Source organism: Talpa occidentalis, unplaced genomic scaffold (assembly GCF_014898055.3).
Source record: "Talpa occidentalis isolate TD23 unplaced genomic scaffold, MPIMG_talOcc4v2.1 talOcc4.10, whole genome shotgun sequence".
Taxonomy (NCBI): domain Eukaryota; kingdom Metazoa; phylum Chordata; class Mammalia; order Eulipotyphla; family Talpidae; genus Talpa; species Talpa occidentalis.
The window spans coordinates 30660348-30672949 of NW_023600993.1; the positions used below are offsets into that span (position 1 = coordinate 30660348).

General features: G+C 51.3%; 1 protein-coding gene across 1 annotated transcript in view; it reads left to right on the plus strand.

The window, feature by feature from the left end:
* The window catches only part of GASK1A (golgi associated kinase 1A), a 28053-nt gene extending 19629 nt beyond the window's left edge, over positions 1 to 8424 (plus strand). Inside the window, exons 3-5 of the mRNA XM_037527093.2 lie at positions 6185 to 6307; positions 6916 to 7019; positions 7639 to 8424. Coding sequence (XP_037382990.1) covers positions 6185 to 6307; positions 6916 to 7019; positions 7639 to 7849 — 438 coding nt within the window. The 3' untranslated portion in view covers positions 7850 to 8424. The remainder of the gene's footprint in view (positions 1 to 6184; positions 6308 to 6915; positions 7020 to 7638) is intronic.
* Positions 8425 to 12602: the final 4178 nt, after the last annotated feature.

Sequence of the window (12602 nt, forward strand, 5' to 3'; positions counted from 1 at the left end):
GTGTGAAAGCCTGGCCATCTACATTTACCCTTCACTAGGGAAGTTGTTGTTGGGGCACAGGCCCTTCCAGGGCCTCCAGTCTGTCTCTCTGCTGGTTTGTGGGAGGAACATGGAGCCCAGAGGCCATCATGGGCTTTAGCATAGGGCGTGACCCCTATTCCCGGGCCACTTCCCTCTGTATGACATCATGGATTACTTTGCCTTTCTGCTTCACTTTTCTCGCCTCCAAAATGGCACTGGGTGTCCTGGCACCAGCCCCTTGGGGGTGATGATTTTTGTGTGTGGTAACTCCTAATTACTAGCACTCACCTCTGTGGGCTCGCCCTAGGCCCTAGAGCCAGCACTGCTGGCTGGGTGCGGGGGAATTAGCATCCAGGTACTGTGACCCCTCAGCCAGGTTGGGACGGAGGGGGTTCCCAGACCTAGAAGTTTCAGTACTGAGATCAGGACAGTCCTGGACATCCCCAGAAGGCTGATGACGCCCCCTCAGTGACTGCTGGAGCTGGCGTGGAAAGGCCCCGGTGCCCTGGCTGAGGAAGCTCTACAGTGCATGTTCTACGTGTCTCAGAGTCCCCCACCAGGACTGGACTCACCCACAGTGGTCACTGCTCCCCACCTCACTTCTCTGCTCTTAGCTTGTGTTTTTGGAGTTTGTTCACAAGCAAACTGCTGTTGCTTGGAGCCTTGTCTCAAGGACTGTCTCTGGGGGAGCCTGGTCTTCAGCAGATGGTAACGCCGACCTTGTGTGCTTTCTGCACATGAGATCGTCTGTGCATGTACTTAGTGGCACGCCTGGTGGGTGACACACGCTCAACAGTGAGCAGACGCTGTCCCCAACACTTTAAAGGAATCAAATCATCCAATTCTCATGGCAACTTTATGAGGAAGATACCACATTTATCGCAATTTTAAAGTTGAGAAATTGAGACCCAGGCAGGTTGAGTCACTTGCCGAGGTCAGTCGCTGATGGAGCTGGGACGCAGCCTGGATGTCTGACCTGAGAGCTCACCCTCTGAATCACAGTCACTGTTTCGCTGGCCATGAATGAGGGAGGCAAAGGGGCCGCTCGCAGGGCTGCCCGGGGCCCTGAGGTCAGAGGCACCTCCTTGCGGAGCCCCGTCCAGTGTGAGCACCACCTCCGGCTCTACACAGAGCCCCTCTGTCCTGCTCTGGGGTTGTGGTGTGGGACCCTCTTCAGCTGCCAGGCCCTGCTGTGGGGACGGAAGTCTCAGCAGCCAAAGCACACGCTGGTTGGGTGTGTGGTCAGATGCCACTTGGCTGGCCTCGTGCCACCTCTTCCCTGACTTGCTGGACCCAGGTCAAGTCAAATACCCCTGTCTGGCTGCTGCTGTCTTCCTAGAAACCACTGGCAAGTCAGCTAGAGGCGGGGCTTCAGCATGTGGGTTTCCTGGCATAGGAACTCCAGGTACCTCTGCTTAGGGGGGAGCAGCACCAACCCCAGGTGCAGCCCTTTTCGGGCTGCTTGCTTGTTGGCACTGATTTATCCAATAGAAACCCTGTTTTTCTGTTTGGGGATCCCAGCACACCATTTACCCAGGCACAATGTACATAACCACCGCACATAACGCCCCCTCCACACACACACACGTGCCACCTACCCTATGTTTCACAAGTCCCATGGAACAGTTTTAGTGACTGCTGAAATAATGCATGTAACAAATCTGCCCAAAACTCTATGGCTTAGAACACCAGCTCTTTATTTTTTGAATCGGGGTCTATAGAAGCTGAGATCAACTGACCATGGCTCCAAGCTATGGGTTGGCTTCAGGGCTGCTGTTCATTTCTCACTCTTAGGCCCAGGCTGAGGGAGCAGCACTGTCTGGGCCAAGCTCTTCTCGTGGGGAATGGAAACCGCCCAAGAGCTCAACCAAACTGAGTCATATACCTGGGTGGGCCTGACCTAATCAGGCATGTGTTTCAAAGAGAGAATCTCCTGTTGGCCTCAAGGGAGAAAGTAAACAGCAATGCTATGCACTGCTGGCGGGAAGGGAAGGCCTCTAGGAGGACCAGAGATCCCGGGTCCTTGTCCCCCAACTACAGACGTGCCCAAACCTGGAGGAGGTTGTAAGAGGAGCCCACTACAGCTGGGATGTGGCCCTGGTGACACCTGGGGTTCGCCCTGGTGAGACCCTGAGAAGAGGGTTCAGTGGGATGTGAAGGACTTCTGACCCAAGAGACCTGTGAGATCATGTGTTCTTTTCAGCCCCTAAATTCCTGGGCATTCATTATGTAGCAATAGAAAAGGGATCAATGAGGCTGGGCAGGGGCCCAAGTGCAAACCCTCTGGAGCTCGGGTGCAGGTGCGATCCCGCAGCACTGCCTGGACGTGCCTTCTCTCTCCTCCTCTTCCCCAGTCCTGTTTATCTCTGTTGGTTGGATTGTTGGCCTTTTTTCGTAATGATTTTTTTTTAATAAATCTTTTTTTTAAGATTTATTTCTATTTATTTATACAAGCACTGGGTACAGTCAGAAGCGCGGGAGGGTGAGAGAATTCACCAGAGCCAGAGTGGGGAGCAGAGCAGGCAGAAGGACCGAAGTACACTGCTGAGGGGAGCAGCGGGTGAGGCAGGAGAGGTCTGCCAAGCCATGTGGGACCCTCGCCGGCTGGCCAGGATAGAACTGGCGCTGCAGAGGCTGTGGACAGCTTCACATCGCAGCGCTCAACCACCTGCACCACAAGGGAAGGCCCTTTTTTCATAATGATTTTAAGAGCTTTTGATAGATGAAAGAAATTTGGCTTTTGTTTTCATTATATTGTGATCATTTCTCTCAGGTTCGATTTTTTTTTTCTAAAGATTTATTTATTCATGCATACAAGGACCGGGGTGCAGGCCAGATGTGCAGGAGGGTGAGAGGATTCACCAGAGACAGAGCGGGGAACAGAACAGGTAGACTGACTGAAATACACTGCTGAGGGGAGCAGCGGGTGAAATAGTAGAGGTCTGCCACGCCATGTGGGATTCTCACTGGCCAGCTGGGATCGAACCCGCGCTGCAGAGGCTTGCGCACAGGCTTCACAGCGCTGCACTCTACCGCCTGCGCTATCAGCAGAGGCCCAGGTTCAATTATTATTAAACTTTGTAGTCCTTTTGCTGTGCAGAAATTTAGAAAAATTTTGTGTTGTTAAATATTATCAAGCTTTTCTTTTATGACTTCTAGGTTAGTATGTTCCTTTTTATTTAATTTATTTATTTATTTATTTTTAAACATTATTTATTTATACAAGCACTGGGTACAGTCAGAAGCACGGGAGGGTGAGAGAATTCACCAGAGCCAGAGCAGAGCAGGCAGAAGGACCGAAGTACACTGCTGAGGGGAGCAGCGGGCGGCAGGAGAGGTCTGCGTGCCATGTGGGACCCTCCTCCGGTGGCTGGGGAGCAGCCGGGGATCGAACCGGCGCTGCAGAGGCTGCGGGCAGCATCGCAACCCAGCGCTCAACCGCTGCGCCACTGGGGAGGCCCAGTATGTTCCTTTTTAAAAGGCGATCCTCACTTAAAGGTTATTTAAAACGTTCTCTTATGTGTTTTCAAATATCTTTGACCCATCTGGAAGTTTCATGGAGAAAGAGATATGGTAAAAAACGATTTTTTTTTTGGATCGCAACCCAAATATCCCAGCACCATTTGTTGAGTAATTAAGTCTTTGCCCCGATCTGAATTGCTGTCTTTGCTATATAGCCAATTTCCATATGTATGTAGGTCTATTTCTGGGCTCTTTTCTGTTTCAGTGAAGGGTCTATTTATATGCCTGAATAACACTGTTTGAATTATTGTGCGTTATAGTCAATGTTAATAACTAGGAGGGGTTGATCATTCTCTTTGCTCTTTTTAGAATTTCTGATATTCTTGCATATTAGATTTCAAACATGCAAAAATATGCTCTTCTCATCTGAAATTTGCAGTCAACTTGTTACTTCTTCCCAAGTACTTTCAGCATTTTATTGGAATCAAATTAAATTTGTGTGGACTAATGTAGAAAGACTGTACATCTTAAAAATATAGAGTCATTCTAGCCAAGAATAGACTGTCTTTCCATTTATTCATGTTCCTCAGAAAGGATCTGGATGCTTTCTTTAGCTGGGTTATTCCTGGGTATTTCACCTTCTGTGGCCATTAAAAATGGGATCTTTCTTCCCATCAGATGTTCTGGTTGGTAGCTTCGGCCTGTGCAAGGCTATTCCTTCTGTGTTGTAATTAGGTTACCAGAGACCTGCTAACCTGGCATTACTGCTTCTCACAGTTGCCTGGCTTATCCATCACTTCATCTGAATGAATGCACCTTGTTTCTCATGGCCTCTTCTTTCTCTCACTCACTTTATTTGCTGGAGCCCCTCCAGAGCAACAGTAAATAATAATGGGGTGATGGACATGAAGTGTTTCTTATAGACCTGGGAAAATTTCTAGTGTTTCACCATTAAATGCCATGCTGGCTTTTGGCTGAAGATATGCAGAAGTCTTCATTATTCCTGCTTTGTTTCATTTTTATTGTCAGGAATGGATGTAAAATTTCCCCAAATGCCTTTCCTAACTGTGGAGGCGATCACAGTACCTCTCCCCTTTTGTGTTAATATGAAAGGTGCTCTAGTGGAGACCCACAAGGCTTTCTGGGTCGGGATCGCATTTGTTTGGTGGGGTCACCTTTCAGTGGCTGCTAGTTTTGTGTTGCTGTTAACGTTTTAGAGTGTTCTCCAGATGTCTTTGTAGCTAAGCTCTGGTTCTTCTCAACCATCTCCTCAAAGCCCACCTGCTGGTCTGTCCACCCACATCCTGAGCTGGTGCTGTGGCTTCTGGCCTGAGGCTTGGGGCAGATGACCCCTGCACAAAACCACTATGGCAGCCTCCCAAGTGGCTCCTGCTGAGGGTGGGTGTGTGTAAAAGCCCAGAATACTCTCCCTTGCTAAGTTCAAGAACAATATGGAGAAACATGGTGGGGGGGCGCGTGATAATAACTCGGATGGATTTAACACCAGTTACAGGGCAGGGAGTCTCTCGTGCACACGGGGGCTCTGTCCTCAGCTGTTTCAGTGGCCACTTGTCCGGGTAGCCTCGGAGGACACAGGGCTGCATCGGGTCCAGCTGGCTGGTCTGTGTTCCTTCCACACGGAGGCCTGAGGCCATCACCGGCCACCCCAGTTTCAGTGGTCAGTGCGTAGTGCCTCAGCCCTGCGGGCCTGGCCGGGGAGGAGGGCGTGTCCTCATTTGTTCAATCAGGCCAAAGGGAAGGGCTTTCGCCTGTGGTTGGGGAGAGGGACTCTCTCTCTCCTTCTGCCTTGCTTCCCCTCCTTCCACCTCCTGCCCTCACCCCCTCACTACCTCTCTCTCTCCAGCTCTCCATGCCTTCTCCCTCTCTCCTCCCCCTCCCCCACTCCCCTCTAAACATGAGCTAGGAAATTGACCCATGGCAGCCACCTGCTGCTTCCTGAGACAAGGCTGGATGTTCTTGACATTGTGAGTGATAAAGTGGGGAGCAAAAGGAAACCCTAGTTATCTGACAGCTAGGAGCTGATAAGGCTCCCCAGCCTCCCTCTCGACTACTCCACCTCTGATTTTAGGCCTTCTCTCTCCACCTGTTTGTCTTGGATGCACACAGCAGGTAACATTTGAGTAGATCAGGGCCAGCAGCGGATCCTCCTACTTCATTCCTAACCTGCAGGCAGGCCTCTCCCTTCTGAAGGGGCCACTGTAAGCGGGAGAGTGGGAATGTGGTGAGAGGCCTCTGTTCCACTCAGAGTGTTGTGTTGCCTGCAGCTGTGTGTGTTGGGGGTGGGGCACACCACACTAGAGAGTCCCCACTTCAGGCATCGGTGTAGAATGAGCCCGTAGGGGGAATGCCCACTCTTCCCCAGCGCTGATGCAGCCGACTGACGGGAGAAAGCTGCCCACCCAGCGGGAGCTGTGTAAATGCTCATAAGGGAGGGGTCTCTGATGCCGCATTTGCTGCTTCGAGGAAAAGTGGACTTATGTGCAACTCCCCGGGGAGATAGAGGGTCAGCATTGCAGCCCAATGGCCTCGGAGCCAGGGGGCAGCGCTGTAGATTAAGCAGCTGGCCTGAGGTGTGCAGGGCAAGCCGACCAGTGTGAGCACCACTGTGGACCCAGCGTGTGGCCCTGTGGTTCAGGCAGGCCCCATGCCACATGTCTGAGGAAAATGGGTGTCCCCTCAGGTTCACGACCGCCTGGATCGCTATTGCTGCGGCTTTGAGCCAGAGCCCTCAGACCCCTGTGTGGAAGAGAGGCTCCGAGAGAAGTGCCGGAACCCAGGCGAGCTGCGGCTGGTCCACATCCTGGTACGTTCCCTGGTCCCCCAGACCCGGGGCTTCCTGTCTCCTTCAGATAATGCTGTTGGCAAATTTCAGGGATCATATGATGCTGGGGTTCCCCAGTCTTGTTTCCACTGATACCCCTGTCCCTGAGACTCCAGGGAACCCCTGGGGCTCCTGGAAGCAGAGTTTGAGAATATTGTCTAGTCAATGTCCCCATTGTGCCAGTAAATGAGGAAACTGTGTCTGGAGCAGGACGGGGGTTTCCAAGGCTGGGTGGTGGCAGAGACAGGCTCACACTAAGGACCCTGATGGCTCAAAGGCTGGTGATGATCAGCCTCCTGTTAAAACTAGAGCCCAGGTGGGAAGCGATGTGCTGAGGCCCTCAGGAGGGGCTGGTGTGGCAGAACAGCCTTGTCTCCTGCAGGGGGTAAGGTGCCCCCTGTGGAGGGCTTCTCTTCTTCCCCAGAGAGACCTAGTGTCCTCACTGCCTCACTCTGACCAGATGCCCTTGGAGGGTAGTAGCAGGGTGGATGGTGGAACTGACAGCTTAGAGCCCCCCAAACCCCTTAACCCCATGGAGGCCAGCTAGGCTGCCCCCTTACCCGCCTGCCTCTTCCCTCTTCTTCCCGGAGGTCCGGAGCAGCGATCCATCGCGCCTGGTCTACATCGATAATGCTGGGAACTTGCAGCACCCCGAGGACAAGCTGAACTTTCGGCTACTGGAGGGCATAGATGGGTAAGAGTCAGGGGTTGGGAAGAGGTTCAGGGACCGTGACTCGATGGCCCTGCTATATGCTGGGGGACCTTGAACCAAGGGCCCTAAGCAGTCCATCAGAAAAACGTGATCACATTTGAGCTTCAGGCTGGGGCCAAGTGCCTGGGAAAGCTGAGAGGGCATACAGCCATCAGGCCCTCAACAGCTAGTTGAAGTGCCTTCCCTCTCCCCTAACCCCCATAATATCCAGAGCCCTCCCGGCCCCACAGAACACCAACTACCGTGATAGGGCACAGGACTGGGCTGGGGAGCTTCCCCTGCTCTGCTCTCACAGGCAGCTCAGCCTTCCTACGCGCTCTCTGCCGTATGCCAAGCAGAGCTGCAGGCATTTCATCCAGGAAAGGACAGCTGATTCACCTGGCTACTCATGGGATGGGGCCCATCTGAGAACTCTATCCCTGCTTTCACAGCAGAGCAGGTGGAATGTCCTCTGATAACTGGTCAGCAGGCATGAGCCCTCGGGATGTCACCAGGGGTGTTGAGCTGAGGCCGGCCAGCTAGCTTTGTTTTTCACTGGAGCATTCTGAGACCACTTTTGTCTTTCCTTTCTGTTATGGGGCTGGGGGGGACCTTCCTCCAGGTTTCCTGAGTCTGCTGTGAAGGTTCTGGAGTCGGGGTGTCTACAGAACATGCTGCTCAAGTCCCTGCAGATGGACCCGGTGTTCTGGGAAAGCCAAGGTGGGGCCCAGGGGCTGAAGCGGGTTCTGCAGACCCTGGAGCAGCGGGGGCAGGTCCTGCTGCATCACATCCGGAAGAACAACCTGACAGTCTTCAGGGATGAGGACCTGTGAGTCCCCCCGCTGCCTAGGTGGGGCTCTCATTGTGCTGGGGGTACCCTCATTGCATGACCTGAGTGGATGAGCCTTGATCCTAACAGCCACATTTCTTGGGTTCACCCATCTTGAAGACACATGGGAAAAGCCAGAACTGGGAAGACAGCATGGAAGCTATGGGATGTGTCTCCTGCTTGGGATGGTGGAGGCGGTGTTGGTTATTGGGCTTCTATCTCTCTACATTCCTTTCTGCCTTCTCAACCCTGGCTATTTACTCCCTTGCACCAATAAATACATATAAGAATGTCCTGTGAACTGCTCCAGACACTGTAAAATTGTGCATCCCACCTGCATACAGAGCTGGACTGCCGTGTGTGTGTGAGTCCGTGGAAGTACACAGGTGTATGTGGTATGTGTGTATGTCTGCACTCACACATGTACATGCCTACACAAGTGCATGCCTGCACCTATACATGAAATGATCCCAATAACGGACATTCATAGAATTGCACTTGGTCCAGAGACTGGCTGAAAGTGGACTCAGATCTAAGAAATGAAACATTAGGGCCTCCCCTGGTGGCGCAGCGGTTGAGCGCTGGGTTGCGAGGCTGCCCGCAGCCTCTGCAGTGCGGCCACCGGCGAGGGTCCCACAAAAAAAAAAAAAGAAATGAAACATTAATCAGAGTTAGGCTCTCACATCAGGATGAGATTCATTCTATTTTTGTGACTTAATCTGCCCTTTGAAAAACAGAACTAACATTGTCTCACTGCTGAGACGGGATGTGCAATTGGATGAAGGCCGGACATCTATGATAGTCCACAACCTCTGCATCCTCCAGCCCAGCCCACAATATAGCTATCAGCCCAGGATGGTCAAGATTTGGTTAGTAACTGCCAGTTTCACTATTCCTTGTTTCCATTTTCAACTCAGGACCAACCAGAGAAGCCAAATTGGCTCCCCTAGCCACTTACATAAGGTACCCCACTGCCTCTCCCTTATGCCCACAACCCCAGTCAGGGCACACCTGACTCTTCGGGCTGCCTCTGAGTCTCTGCTGAAGGCAGGTGATAGTGCGGACTCTCTTGCTATAGCAAACTCTGAATCAACAGCCTTTATTTGGGGTGATCTCATTTGGGAGTCTTTATAGCCATACCACGTGCCCATGAAATTTAAGCAAGGGAGGCAAGTAGAACTGTCCCCAGCCAGGTAGGTCTGGCCACTACCTGTGAAAGGAGTGGGGGCATCTTCCCAGTGGTAGTTTGGCATGAGAGAAAGACAGAGAGAGAAAGAGAGAGAGAGAGAGAAAGAGAGAGAGAGAGAAAGAGAGAGATAAAGGATCCACACTTGTCCTGATGTGAACACATGGGCAGACACAGGCCTCTTCTTCCCTCTAGGGCTCAGGAAGACTCCTGGCCCACTCTGCCCAGGTCTGCAGAACTCCAGGATGAATGGAGCCTTAGCTCCAGCTGAAAACAGCTCCAATTTGGGGTGCAGTCTCTCAATGTGATGTTCTCCAACTAGTGTCCCTACCTTCTGTCTCAAAACAGCAATTATATAAATCTACATCCTTAACATTTTCTATCTTATTTTCAGAACTGCTCTAGGAATAACTGCAGCGAGAGAGTACTGGATTCAAAAGCAGAGGCTCTGGGGTCAGAACTGGGCTTGGCAACTCAATAGTTAGCATCTGACAAATGTTTACCCACTAACACTAATGACTGGACCAGGTGCTATGATAGTGGTTTACAGTGATGAAAACATTTAATCTCACCACAACACAAAGGGTAGGTGTGATTATTATCTCCATTTTACAGAAGAGGCACAGAGTGGTTCAGTGACTTGCCCAAGGTAACCCAGCTTGCAGGTAGAAGGACCAGAATTCAAACCCAGGCAAGACCTGTGCTAGTAAGTCTTGAGTCCAAGACCACCAGTGAAGATGCTCCTTCCACTCTCTCCGCTGCTCTGACAACTCTCCTTCCTGATCCTGTTGGACTCAGAGTTGGGAACAAAGGGCCAGTTCCCCGGAATGTGTAAGAGCTAACTGCAGCCCTCTGCCAAGCATACTCACATGCACTTGGCTTCATGCCTGTTGCTCTGCGCTCGTTAAAGTCTGCTCAGTCTATAAACTGTCTTTCCTGCAAACTTGAAACTTCATCCATTTTTTATCATTTTGAAAAACAGTCTCAGTGCAAGCTACTGGCCCTATGCCTCCCCCAGTCGTTACCTCTGGAATGAGAGCAATGTGCCAAGTGAAGCAAACAGACAGGGATGGCAGATCAGGGTATTTCTATCAACTTTCAAGAAGCTGTGAGGACAGGGTCTGGGGTAGGTCTGCAGAGTAGGGGGGCTCAAGGCAAGTCAGCCTCAAGAAAGACTGTCGAGGCCATCACACTCACCAGCCGCCGTGCTGCTTGACCCTATTCCGCTGCACCCCACCGTAAAAGGGCTATTCCAAAGAATGATAGTCTTTCCAAGAGGGACAGGCTGATGATAGTAACATAGCTTCACAACTCTCTAGATCCAATTCCAACAATCACCAAAGTTCTGAAAAGCAAAAGCTTTTTCATATGTTCAGTGCCAAAACTCATGTCCTACAGGCAAGACTATTCATACATTTCACGGCAGGAACACCAATGTTTGTGAATTGGGTGTAACCTCAGCTCTGAGTATTGCATAACTCACGGTATATGCTCTGTTACCTTTCTATATCTGAAAAACCCAGAATTCTGAATCACATCTGGCCTCTGAGATTTGAATATGGGATTCCAGATCTGCAATTACTAATTTATTACAAGCCAGGCATGGTGCCAAGGGCTTTACACAGACGATCTGTGAATGCCTTACAACCGCAGCTGTGCGAGCCTCACTGTACAGATGAACAACCTCAGTTGGGGGGGGGAGTGACTTGACTGAGGAAGCGCAGATGGAGACAGCAGAGCCCCCCCAAACAGGAGCGTTGCCTTATGTTCCTTGTGGCAAACCTCTGTAACAACTCCATGACGTAGGCATTATTGCTCCCATTTGATATTTAAGGAAATCAAGGCTGAGAGAGGCTGAGTTCCTTGCCCAAGGTCTCAGAGCAGGTAATTGGTGGAACTGGGATTTAAGCCCAAGCCCTTAGCACTCCAAAGCCCTTGCTCCAACCGCTATGGTGTTGTTGCTTCCTTCTTCCATTTTCATACATTCAGTACATCTTACTGTGCAGATTTCCCAGAGAGCACAGGATTTGGAAGGAATTAGAGGCTGTGTGCTTAGATGGCCACATGTTCCAGATGTTTGGAGACAGGCCCAGTTTTACATATTCTGCCTGGTTGTCAGAGCGGGTGTATTGGTTCCGCTTGGTCAGCAAGGCCTCTGTAACTGAGACTACTACAGATGCACAAGGGCAGCACTGTGGGCCAGGGAAGAGCTCTGCCTGTGTGGGGCAGGGTACAAGGAAGCGCCTGGGGTGTCTTCGGGAACATCATGGGCAGTCCCCTTGGCCTGGCCTTGGGGATGAATGGGAGGTCCCCACCTGGGCTACCTGTCTGGCTCAGGTAGTCACTTCCTGCAATCCCCACTCCTGGACCACCACAGCCAAGGGACATCCAGATGTCTGGACTTTTGGCTCCGCCAGTCTGTCTCTCCCTGGACACTGGGTTTTCTCCCCTGCAACTACTCCTACTCTGCCCAAGACCCCTTCAAGTCTACCCAATGGGAGGAGGTTCAAGGAGCAAGACACAGATTTCTTATGATGACTGAGGGCAGTATAGTTCTTTCTCAGTCCCTCTCCTCTTCCTCCTTGCATTGCCAACCCTCCCTCCTGGCCCCTATCCCCTACTCCAGCCCCCCCAGCAGTATGTGACCCAAGTCTATCTGGAGTTCTTGTTAGTACTGGTCAGGGGATGTCCATTCAGGGGCCTGGAGCCTGGTAGGGCATTTGGGTATGGGGGTTGGAGTCTCTCAGAGTGGGTAAGCGAGTGCTGAGGCAACTTCTGGTTTTGTCCAGCTGACCAGAGAAGAATCACTGAGTCTCCAGGAAAGTAAGGAGACGAAAGGCATCTCTAGGTAGAAACTCGGGTTCTGCAGAGGTCACACAACAGCAGAGGCAAACTCAGTCTTTGTAGGAAAACAATGCAGTGGTGGTGGGTCCTAGGGACTTGGAAGCTGACAGGCTGGGAGGGTGCTGGATTGCAGGACTGTACACTTGGGAGGCCTTAGGGCAGAGGAGGCAACACCTGGCAAGGAGATGAAGGAAAATGTAGGAAGGAATGCTATCGTGGTTGGCGCAGGGGCTCTGGACTCAAAAGGGCTTGGGCTTAAATCCTGGTTCCACCAGGTGCCTGCTCCGTGATCTTGCATGGGGGACTCAGCAAAATGCCCTTGAGACCCATGCAGGTGGCTGGCGGTATGGATAGTCCACTCCTTCTTGTTACTGAGTGGTAGTTCATGGATGTGCCAGAGTTTATGATTTACCCACTGGAGAAAATCAGGGTCATTTCTAGTTTTTGGCTAATAGAAATGAAGCTGCTCTGAACATTCATGTTCATGTTTTTGTGTGAACATAATTTCTTAATTTTCATTTCTCTGGGGTAAATGTCCAGGAATGAAATTTCATGCTAATATAGTAAGTTTGTGCTTAATTTCTTAGGAAACTGCCAAACTATTCCCAGAGGAGTTTCACATTCCCACCAGCCTGTATATATGAGATCCAGCTTCCCTGTAGCTTTGCTGGCACTTGGTATCATCACTGCTTCCTACTGTAGCTGCAGCAGGATGGAGTTTCCTGTC